Source organism: Hippocampus bargibanti, linkage group LG12 (assembly GCF_051943395.1).
Source record: "Hippocampus bargibanti isolate YZ-2025 linkage group LG12, ASM5194339v1, whole genome shotgun sequence".
Taxonomy (NCBI): Eukaryota; Metazoa; Chordata; class Actinopteri; order Syngnathiformes; family Syngnathidae; genus Hippocampus; species Hippocampus bargibanti.
Genome location: NC_142745.1, coordinates 10859676 through 10871212, shown reverse-complemented (window position 1 = coordinate 10871212; position 11537 = coordinate 10859676). Strand labels below are relative to the sequence as shown.

The 11537-nt window shown below is 39.4% G+C and overlaps 2 protein-coding genes across 2 annotated transcripts; both read left to right on the top strand.

The window, feature by feature from the left end:
• The first annotated feature begins 265 nt into the window (after positions 1-265).
• Positions 266-4902, top strand: LOC148890449 (tubulin beta-6 chain). Its single transcript, XM_089010161.1, has 4 exons — positions 266-403; positions 1152-1260; positions 1328-1438; positions 2399-4902. The coding sequence occupies exons 1-4, from the start codon at positions 347-349 to the stop codon at positions 3547-3549; spliced, it is 1428 nt and encodes a 475-aa protein (XP_088866287.1). The 5' UTR covers positions 266-346; the 3' UTR covers positions 3550-4902.
• Positions 4903-6065: 1163 nt separating this feature from the next.
• On the top strand, positions 6066-11294 carry LOC148890448 (PRELI domain containing protein 3B-like). Its single transcript, XM_089010975.1, has 6 exons — positions 6066-6236; positions 7188-7356; positions 7881-7970; positions 8621-8691; positions 8764-8866; positions 9247-11294. The coding sequence occupies exons 1-6, from the start codon at positions 6205-6207 to the stop codon at positions 9364-9366; spliced, it is 585 nt and encodes a 194-aa protein (XP_088867101.1). The 5' UTR covers positions 6066-6204; the 3' UTR covers positions 9367-11294.
• Positions 11295-11537: the final 243 nt, after the last annotated feature.

The window sequence follows — 11537 nt, the reverse complement described above, 5'->3', positions numbered from 1 at the left end:
ACTGTCACCTCATGTTTGTGTCGACACATTGGCATAAAAACCACTTTTTGTGCTTCCTCCAGTGCCTCATAGTGAGCATAATATTAACAGAAATACAGAGACAAGAATACCAATAACGCTATTAGCCTATATCAGAAATTCACAATGTGAACATTTGAAATGGGAGTGGAAAATACCCCCCGCCCCCAAACACACACACCCACACACAGACATTGAAAAAAATACCCACTCCCTACTTGACATAAGTGATGACATCACTGGTCAATTCATATCACAAGTTGGAGCCCTGCAAACGTATCAGAGGCACCCACCCGCTAAAACAACTGCAATTGATGCCTGCGTCACCATGCGTGAAATTGTACATCTACAAATTGGACAATGTGGCAACCAAATCGGCTCAAAGGTAATTAAACTAAATTACTCAGAAATTTTAATTATATAAATTGATTCTATATTGTGTATTTTTTATATTGTATTAAATATTAAAAAAACATTTCAGATTAAAATTACCTTAAAATGAATGAAATCGTTTGGAAAGACGAACTACATAATATTTTTTCAATACATAAAAATTATATTTTTTTCTAAATATAAAAAATATATAAATTTTGTTGTTGTAATTTCTATTATTATTTTTTTAATACTTTTTTGTCATACAGTTAAATTGAGACTAATGTAATATTATTATCCCGACCTTAATAGCAAAATGATGGTAATGGTGACATTATGCACATTTTGAGGCATTTTGAATGTATGGTAAAATCAATTTAGCGCAGATAACAGTGAAACTTTAAGCCGTCCTGCTTCCCCACCAATATTTTGCAATTCTGCGACACTATGACTCAAAACGTGGAATCCCGGTGCCAACAAGCGTGAATGACGTGGGTGCATTCTGGGAGGAGATAAGGGTGAGACTGGTGAGGGTGGGACATTCTGTTTTTATCGTGACCGAGGCAAAACACGAAATAGGAATGAGATAATAAGTGACACACAGATGATATGTCACAAAAATGTGCTTGGCTCATAAGGTTGACTTCACAATAAATTAGAATATTATATCACAGGGACACGATAGAAGAATATGTTTATAATGCTTATTAAAAAAATGCAAAGAACTATAATGACCTTCACTGACATCTTTCCCCTCTCAGTTTTGGGAAGTAATCAGTGAGGAACATGGAATCGGCAAGACCGGCATCTATGCGGGTGACAGCAGAGTCCAATTGGACAGAGTCAACGTATACTTCAATGAAGCACATGGTAAGGCGTCATCAAGGGAGTCCATAAAAGAATTACCAAGTACAAATAAGACTCCATTTTTGTTCAGGTGGTAAATATGTGCCCCGATCTCTGCTGGTTGACCTGGAGCCTGGAACCATGGACAGCATCAGAGGGAGTCAAATCGGTGCTCTCTTTCGGCCGGACAACTTTATTCATGGTGTGTTGTCTGTCCAAAATATCATGAATACAAGTGGTGCTATATGAGTGATTTAGATTTTTTTTTCCATACAAACTGTCACTAGGCTGATTTTTGACCCAGGGGAACAAATTTATATTCACTTCACAAACAGCAGCAGTTTGGACAATGGTGAAGAATTTCTTAAAAAAGATCCTGTAAGCTATTTATTTCCACGTTTCCTATCAAACTGAACATAAAACAAAGATAACACAATAATATAAGTTATATAAAAGAAACAATGTTGCCTTAATCAGAATCAGAATCAAAAAGCCTTTAACTCATTGGCTGCCAGACGTGCAAAAAAATGTGTCCACTCCAGTGCCAGGGTTTTTGTCATTGTCACTCGAATTCCAGGACCCACAGAATATTGAGTTTTACGGCAACATTAACATTAAATTCGTCGTAAGAAACCTTAGACTCTTTTCTTTCAGCAGAAAAAAAAGAGTTCATTTCTAAATTATATGAATCTGGAGTTATATGAGCTTGAATTGCGGGCGGCTGTATAATACGCACATATTGGTTTATATAGTGCTTTAACTACAGCTCAAGCTGGAACAAAATGCTAACGTGAAACAAGGGAAATGCTGCCACCTTGTGGAAAGAAAAAAAAACATTGTCAGAGGCCATGGCCAGTGCTTTATCTGCACCTGAGAATGACAAAAACAAAGTATTGCATGAACAAAAAAAAACATTACATCAAGAAAGGTTTCCCAGCACAATGCTATCATGCAATAAAAAATGGCATTTGGTTATAGGAACGTGCATTTAAACACAAATGGTGAAGCACAACATGTCGACAGATAAAATAACTACTCACAGGCCTATACTTTATTTTTTATCTTATGAAAAATGACTACAACTGCACATTCTGAGTCACTTAAAGCAATTTATTATTTTCTGTTTATGCCTCCAATGTTTGGTTTTGTTATGTTGATATAGGCAACTCGGGTGCTGGTAACAACTGGGCAAAGGGCCATTACACGGAGGGGGCCGAGCTGATCGAACAAGTGATGGACCGGCTGAGGAACGAAAGCGAGAGCTGCGACTGTCTTCAGGGCTTCCAGTTGGTTCACTCCTTAGGCGGCGGCACGGGTTCCGGCATGGGAACCCTCATGATCAACAAGATCCGAGAGGAGTACCCGGACCGGATCATGACCAGCTTCAGCGTAATGCCCTCGCCGAAGGTTTCTGACACGGTGGTGGAGCCTTATAACGCGACCCTGTCGGTGCACCAGCTCCTGGAGAGCACCGACGAGACCTTCTGTATTGACAACGAGGCGCTTTATGACATCTGCTTCCGTACTCTCAAACTTACCACGCCCACGTACGGGGACCTAAACCACTTGGTGTCCATGACCATGAGTGGGGTCACCACCTCGCTGAGATTTCCCGGTCAGCTCAACGCCGACTTGAGGAAGCTGGCGGTCAACATGGTCCCCTTTCCCCGCCTTCATTTCTTCATGCCTGGTTTCGCCCCACTGACGCCGCGTGGTAGTCAGCAGTACCGCGCCCTTAGCGTACCTGAGCTCACCCAGCAGATGTTCGACGCCCGGAACATGATGACGGCCTGCGACCCCAGACGGGGACGTTACCTCACAGTTGCCGGCGTGTTTCGCGGAAAGATGTCCACCAAACAAGTGGATGAACAAATGCTAGCAGTCCAGCAGAAGAACAGCAACCATTTTGTGGACTGGATCCCACACAATGTCAAGGTCGCCGTGTGCGACGTTCCGCCTCGTGGTCTTAAAATGGCCTCCACGTTCATCGGCAATAACACGGCCATTCAGGAAATATTCCGTCGAGTGGGCGATCAGTTTGCACTGATGTTTAGGCGCAAGGCCTTCCTCCACTGGTACACGGGAGAGGGCATGGATGAGATGGAATTCACGGAGGCTGAGGGCAACCTCAATGACCTTGTGTCCGAGTACCAGCAGTACCAAGACGCCACGGCTGACATCGAGTCCGAAATGGAAGACGAAGATGACCAGGAGCCGCCTGACCAGCCTTCAGCCATGAGGATTCAGTCTCGGGTGGAAGTAATGAAGGAAACAGTGATGGAAACAAGTCAAGAAACCGTGGATGAGGACTGACCTTGAAACGTTGGCCGACTAAGAGGGTGCTATGAAATATTTATACAATTGTTATTTAGCTGTGTTGATTCTTCAAGCAACACAACACTGAAAATTCATTCATTGATATTTGCACTATTAACTCATTCACTGCCGGACGATGTGCAAAAATGTGTCTTCACTTCAGTGCCAGGGGTTTTGTCATTGGCACTCAAATTCCAGGACCGGCATAATGTTGAGTTTTAGGACTGACTATATAAACTTTCAATGCATTTTAAGAAATCTTAGACACTCTTCTTTCCTTATACGCCGGTGCGCCTTACATGCATCGCAGTGAGAAATCATCAAGTTTTTTATTTATAGTGGGAATGGTAGCAGTGTAAAAGTCTTCATATTTTTTGAGTAAAACTTGTAACATTTTGAGAATAAAGTTGACACTTGAGAGAATCAAGTTAAATCGTGAAAATACTGTAGTCATAAAATGTCAATCATAAAGTCATAAAGAATAAAGCCATGACATTTTGAAAATCAAGTTGTGATGTCATGTGGATAAAACTGACTTGATAACATTCGGCTAAAGTGATGAAAACAATGTAATTCATTTGCAAGAACAAAATTATAATGTGGGCAGAATATAATCTGAAAATTTTGAGATTCAAGCAACACTGTGAAGTTGCGAGAGAATGCGGCAAAGTTATGAAAATGAAGTTGGAATTGGATTGGATGTACCTTTATTTGTCTCGCAGTGGACACATTTACATTTCACAGCAGCAAAGTCATGAAAGGAAGAGGAAAGGAAAGAAAGAAGTAGAAATATTACCCAAAAATGTATGTTTACTAGTAATATAGAACTCACACCCAGATTTATGGAAAATTGCCATTGAAAGCCGGCAAGAGAGGTGTGGAAAATATTCTAACTTTATTCCATTAATATTACAAATTTCTCTGCATTAATTTAACAAGCTTCTTTGAGTGTGTGTCTCCCCCGCGCCCCCTTCACAGTACAGTATAACAATTTCGCTTGTACACGATGGCCTTGTTATTGTAATGTTGTAAAATACTTTTTTTCTTTCACAACTTTACTGTCATAATTTTCACAAGTTTCAAGTTTATTGTTCTAGCATATTTTTCATTAGTTTCTTTATTTGTGTGGCGATACTATTCCTTTGTTGTATTGAACTATTTTAACAGAATTTTCACTCGACTTGACTCGAATTGAGTGATGGACCGTAATGACGCTGATAAAGTGCGCTTGGCTGTCATTTTGTTTCCTCCCACTGTGAGCAGTCTGGGACTTTGAGATTACACATTTTACTGCCTTGCGTGTCTGTGCAATGTGATAAGTACAGAAATAAAGTTATCTAGACTCATGTATTCCATTGTGGTTTGTGACCAGAGGCTAACATGAGTGTATGTATATTATAAATTATTTTTCACCAAAAACATACAGAATTTGTAAGTGCAGTTTACCCCTAAATAAGTTTTGAAATTGACACCGGAAACATAGGTAATTACTACATTTTTTTAAATAAAAAAGGAAAGTTATAATGCTATAATACTCAAGATGGAAAGTTATGAAAAAAAATAAAATGTTGCAAAAATGGTTGTGTATGGTAAAAAATGTTATGTTCTAATAAAAGTAAATGCACAATAAAGCGTAGTAATAATAAAATAATGTTGCAAAATGAAAGTAGCAATACTATGACATTTTTAACGGGAACCAACATTTTGAGTGAAAAAAAATGAACATTACAATCATAAAGCTACAGAATTAAATTCATACCGCTTTGAGGCTTAAGTCGGAATGTTACATGAAATAGTCGCAATGTTGGGAAAATAAATATGCCAAATTTATGTAAAATTATCACAACAACTGCATTCAAGTTATTCTGTTTATCAGGATAAATCAAACCAGATATGCAACTTTATGAATACCATTTACAATACAACTGCTACTGTTGACATTGTGCAGCCAGCAGCTCAAAATGTGTCCTTGCTCTTGCAAGGTTGCGCAGAACTGTCGACCTTCCACGCAGGACAATTATATAACACTGGTGATTGTATTTTGCAATATTCGCTAAGAAAAAACAAAAAGTATTCTGTTACTTTGGCATATTACAAGGGTTGACCAAAAGTATCAACTTGTTGATTTTAAGAGGTGCCTTGAATAACACAAAGTGGTTTTATGCAAAAAAGGAAGGACTCAAAATAGCAAATTAAGGTTGGTAAACAGCTTTAAGTGAAGGAAGTAGCTGTACGGAATAAAGTAAGGAAGGATGCAAGATTAAAAAAAAAACTGTAAATGTACTAAAAATATATACATAAAATAATAGTAAACCGTAAACCTTTTTGGCCCATCCTGTTGTACACGTGGTTTAAAAAAATCTTACTATTATGTCACTGGTAAATGAGCCATCAGTATTGCATTACCCCGAGTGACTGACAGGTGGTCCGTCACGGATACAGTATTATGCCTGCTGATTGAGGCGGAAATGCGTCATCGCAGTCACGTGACAGCTTTATTGAGAAAGAGGAAGAAGATCAGGGGGAGGGACTCTCACTAGTCTTGACTCAACCTGGCATCTCGCTTACCTCCACCGGCTTCAGGGAGACTTACTAGCCCGGCGAATTCCCTTACTTAGCCTAGCAATCCATTCGACTGCAACTTGCTGCGCTATGAAGATTTGGACATCGGAACACATATTCAAGTGAGACTCAAAAGGCTATTTTTTGTGCTAGTCAATCTACGTTTTACTGTCAGATATTGTGAACGGCTTCCACAACAGAAAATTACCTTTCGAGCTAGCTAACAAGATAGCATGCTGGCGATATAATATTTTTGTTGTCATGTTCGTTGGCATTAGGTCACTAATTGTATCGCGAGGAAATGTAAAAAGCCGTAGATTGTGACAAGAGTGAAAAGGCGCGTGTCGATGAGGTCGGTGGCGCCTCTATTTCATTCGCGACCGGTATGGTTGAGTAACCTTTCCCCTACTTTTCCATCTCTGATGTCACTATCCTCGCGTTGTCCGTCCGTGTGCACGCGTCTCCATGGAAACCTCAGACGAATGACCTTCGACTCTCAGTAGCTCGAAAACTGCATCGGGTTTTCATTGAAAGGACTCAGACACTGATACTTTCCCGACAATGCCATAGCTTCTCGAACCTTCTGGGCTTGGGATAATTATTACTATTATAATTTTTTCACAGATGAACAACTCCCTCAATTAACTAAACAAATTAAACATAGCGCCTGTAAAATCCCGTAGGACTTTCAAACCTAAATATTCATGCCTATACAAATTCAATCTCGTTTCAATATTTACCCATCATTGCTAGCTGACTTAATGCTTGTACGAACTAGTCTTTGTAAACAGAAAAAAAGGTAGTTTCCAAAACATTTTTTTCTCGCAAACAATGTTGAGCAGAACACTTTATTTTGCACTCTTCGCTTAAATACTCATTTGTGTTGTGCATTGTTCATAGCATAATAAAAAAATAATAGTAAATATTTGTATATCAAACAATCTTGTTCATTCTATTTAATTGCATACATCTAAAATTATAATAGACAAACCAAAAAAGTAAAGGGAGTTGTGTTTGGCTGTAGTATTTATTTTAAATCTTTAAAAGTGTCCTTGATTGTTTTCCTCCAACAGTCATCCTTGGGAGACTGTAACCAAGGCAGCGATGCAAAAATACCCCAACCCGATGAATCCCAGCGTGTTCGGAGTAGACGTTTTAGACAGGACCATCGACAAGCAGGGCCGGTTACACAGCAAAAGGTTGCTCAGCACTGAATGGGGTCTTCCCTCCCTCGTCAAATCTGTGAGTATCCAAAACTTCCACAGTGCTATTCTTGTCTTTGGCTAGAAGAGTTGAACCTGCTCTTGCTGGAGTATATTCACTCTGAATATCAAATTCGTCATGGCTGCACTACAACCCGTGACGGCATGTGATGTAACTTTCGGAGTTATAACAAGCGCTCACGAGAACGCTAAATTCATTGGTACCCGTCTCCTGTTTCGTGCCTCTCTTGACCTCTGCAAGGACAGCTAGCTTAAGCAAGCTATTGCGTGGCTTTGCAGTCTGAACACATATCGTGCAATAGGCAGATGATTTTTACGAATATGTAATCACAAACTGCAATCACATTAATGGTCTCGAGATGTCTTTTATAATTCAATGATTCTCACTGATTTTTTTTTTGTAATCTATTTGACAGTGTCCAACTAACAAGCAAGGCCCTAATGGGGGCAAACTCTCTCGAAAACAGATGTACAGACAGTATTAGGTATTATTGATATTTTCCCAAGGTTTCATCAAAATTCTATCTTGACATTTGTCCACAGATCATTGGCAACACGCGGACGTGTACGTACATTCAAGAGCACTCAGTCGTGGATCCAATCGAAAAGAGTTTGCAACTTCAGTCCACAAATGTGAGAGTTTCATAGTTTTGGCCATCTAAGATGAGACATACAAAAAAACAACATTTAACTCATTCACTGCCAGATATGCAAAAATGTGTCCACTTCAGTGCCAGGGTTTTTGTCATTGTCACTCGAATTCCAAGACTCATAGAATATTGAATTTCAGGACTACAAAAACATTCAATGCAGCGTAAGAAACGTTAGACTCTCTTCTTTCATCAGAAAAAGAGTTAATTCCAAAGTCATATGGGTCTGGAGTTTTGAGCTTGAAATGAGAGCGACTGTACAAAAGGCAAATGCTGCCCCCTCGTGGGAGGGAAAATCATTGCCAGAGATCTGACCAGTACTTTATCGGCACCACCACAAGAAAAAACAAAACCCCAACAAATTCGGGAATGGCGCTCCCACGTCATTTTCAATTCACAAATACATTTGGGAATGGAAGTGAATGAGTTAAAACGCTATTGATGCAAATGTTGGTTGTTTTTAATGCACACACCGCTGGTAGAGCCACTTTTTAATGGATGTGAAGTTGTGTGCCAATGACCTTTTATGCAATGTAAACCTGCCTGTTATGTAATCGAGTGTACTTGTACTGTACCGTTTTGAGGGTCATCTGCCAACTTTGCCCTTTTGTGCTATCTCTCCCCACGTTTCAGATTACATTCACCAATTTAGTGTCTGTGGATGAGAAGCTAACGTATAAACCCCACCCTGACGATTCTCGAAAGTAAGTTCAACAGAAGCTTACTGATCCAACAAACAAGAATGATAATAAGTATTAAAAAATTCTTCTCCATAGAACAATCTTGACACAAGAAGCTATCATATCTGTAAAAGGAGTAAGTTTGAGCAGCTACTTGGAGGGCATTCTAGCAAGCACCATCTCAACCAACGCTGGAAAGGTAAGATTTACCACACGTTGTTCATACTGACTGCTTGGTGCCTGAAATTAACTCATTCACTGCCAGACGTGCAAAAATGTGTCCACTCCAGGGTTGTTGTCATTTTCACTCAAATTCCTAGGACCCCACAGAATATTATGTTTTAGGACGGCATACACATTCAATGCAGCGTTGGATACCTTACACTCTCTTCTTTCATCAGAAAGAAATAGTTAATTCCCAATTTATATGGGTCTGAAGTAACATGAGGTGCAAGTGTGGGTGGCTGTACAAAAGGCAAATGCTGCCCCCTCGTGGAATGGAAAAACATTTCCACAGGTCTGACCTCTCACTCACTTTATCTGTCACTGTCTGTCTACGTCATTTTTTTTTATCTCCAGGGCCGAGAAGCCATGGAATGGGTGATCCGGCGACTCAACACTGAAATCGAAGAGCTTGCAGCCACAGCCCGCGGGACGATGCGAAACCCCATGGCGGCTGCTACCATCGCTGACGAATGACCTCTATTTGTTAGTTTTCCAGCAAAGCATCCCCATGACCCCGGTGATACTCTAGCACTGCCTTGTGCTTCCTTTGTTATGTGACAATGCATAGAAACACAGGGCATTGATGGAATTTGGGGGATCAAGGTGGGCACTCAGGGAACCATGGAAATTGGGAGGAAACAGGGGCCAAAATCTCTTAGGTTGAATTTACACTGCATGTTCAAGTGTCAGATTTTTTTTGCGCTGCTATATTTATTTATTTGTTGCTTACAATTTGGGATATGCATTGTGGCAGCATAAAAAAAAACCCAATGCATCGATGGATTGGATCAGGTGTTATTCGTCTCGCAGTGGAGAAATTTACATTTTACAGCAGCAAAGTCATGAAAGGAAGAGGAAGTATTAGAATTAGGACTATTCCAAAAGCGGATAAAAATCAGAATCTTATATGTGCCAATGTGAGCGTGGGAGTATACGTCTAGATGGAATATAACCTCAGTATCAACTAGCTGTCATCGAAATGCACCAATCGATGACGTAGACACACTTGCACACACTCAAATAACAAAAACTCACTGTCATTCAAAATTAGGCTGAAATCTAAACAACTAAACAATGTACATTAGGAGTTGTCCTCGTCATTAAATAGGCAAAGTAATTGTAAATGGCTGCCACTTTTGCCAATGACGTATTGCCAACATTACTCTCGTTTTAATTGTGTGTCAGCCCAGGCCAACTCATATTTGTATCACTTATGTACAGTATTACTGTTTACTGCTTTGTGTTGTCACTGGCCGCCGTCGGCACTAGTTAGTTTATTTCAGCGCAATTTGGCTGTCTACATATTGTTTCATGATTTCCGACAGCGTAAACACAGCCACGTCTGATACTGTTTGTGTCACAGGAGACAGTCCAAAAAAAGGTGCCAGGGGGATTACATTTAGCATCCGGCACTTGAACCTGTAATGTAAATCCACCCTGAAAAACGCACCATGTCATTGTCGTTGCAGTGTTGCAAAAGCCTCTAAACCAGGGGTGTCAAAGTCATTTTTTGCCGCGGTTATGGTTTCCTCTCGAGGGCCGTTATGAATTTGGGGAACCCATTAGAATGTTTAAATCCCTTCAAATATTACATATAGAGCACACAGCAAATTAATGAATAACTCGTTTTCAAATCTGAAGTCAAGAATAATGACTTTTATATTGGTTGACATCCAAAAATATGACATTTTGGCTCAGATTTTAGCAATCGTCATGGAATTTAACAAGTTTGATTTGCTTTCGCGGGCCGAAAAAAATGATGTGGCGGGCCGGATTTGGCCCGCGGGCCTTGACTTTGACACCTGTGCTCCAAACAGAGAAATGGTTCTAGTTTCACATGGCAGTGAATGGGTACTTTGAAGTGGTTTTGCATGTCAGAAGACAAGTCAACGGCACACATTTTATTGATGTATTTTTTTAAGTTGTTGGAATGAGATCTTCAACACTCTTCTGAGACCTCATTGATAACATTCTGTACTGGATGTCAGTAAATAAGCTTGTAAATTATTAGGTGTTATTTAATAAATAGTGAAAATATTTCATTTTTATGAAGGGATCAAATTACCTTTGGAGTGTTTTGAGAAAATCTAGAATGGTTAGTTGCTTATGGTGCTTCCATATCGACAGGAAAGCTGCTCCTTGACTGCAGTTGTTTCTTCCCCATTTGCACTTCCAACAAAGCTGCAGATTTAGGAGCAGATAGAGCTGAACATTCGCAAAGGTTTAAATACTGTTACGGGAATGTTTTTTTTTTCAGTATATTACTGTGAATGTAACACATTTATTAGTTAGGTAGACTTTGAAATGAAGTGAGTTGGAAATTGTAACTTGTGCCTTTGTAAAATAAACGGCCATGCCAACTCGAGAATGCCAATAAAAGCATGTTGATGACTTTGTATAATTACTTGATCAACTTTTTTATGTCTTATTAAACACCATTCTGATATGAACTTTAAATTTCTTAATCAAGAATTTTGCAAGTTGATTAAAATATTCATTGAATTGTTAAATCCAGGGGTCAATGTGCTTTAAAATTCCAAATTGTTATAAGTGACTTCATAAACAAATTGACTGGTTATACCATCCATTTTCTATATCGGTTTATGTAACAAAATTATTACATCAACATTTTTAAAAATATATAT

What these genes read in the sequence shown, in the direction of transcription:
- LOC148890449 (XM_089010161.1), top strand. Translation starts at nt 347, where the DNA reads ATGCGTGAAATTGTACATCTACAAATTGGACAATGTGGCAACCAAATC. An exon ending in ATACTTCAATGAAGCACATG is followed by an intron (nt 1,261 to 1,327) that starts GTAAGGCGTCAT and finishes ATTTTTGTTCAG; the next exon opens with GTGGTAAATATGTGCCCCGA. An exon ending in GCCGGACAACTTTATTCATG is followed by an intron (nt 1,439 to 2,398) that starts GTGTGTTGTCTG and finishes ATGTTGATATAG; the next exon opens with GCAACTCGGGTGCTGGTAAC.
- LOC148890448 (XM_089010975.1), top strand. Translation starts at nt 6,205, where the DNA reads ATGAAGATTTGGACATCGGAACACATATTCAA. An exon ending in ACATCGGAACACATATTCAA is followed by an intron (nt 6,237 to 7,187) that starts GTGAGACTCAAA and finishes TTCCTCCAACAG; the next exon opens with TCATCCTTGGGAGACTGTAA. An exon ending in TTCCCTCCCTCGTCAAATCT is followed by an intron (nt 7,357 to 7,880) that starts GTGAGTATCCAA and finishes ATTTGTCCACAG; the next exon opens with ATCATTGGCAACACGCGGAC.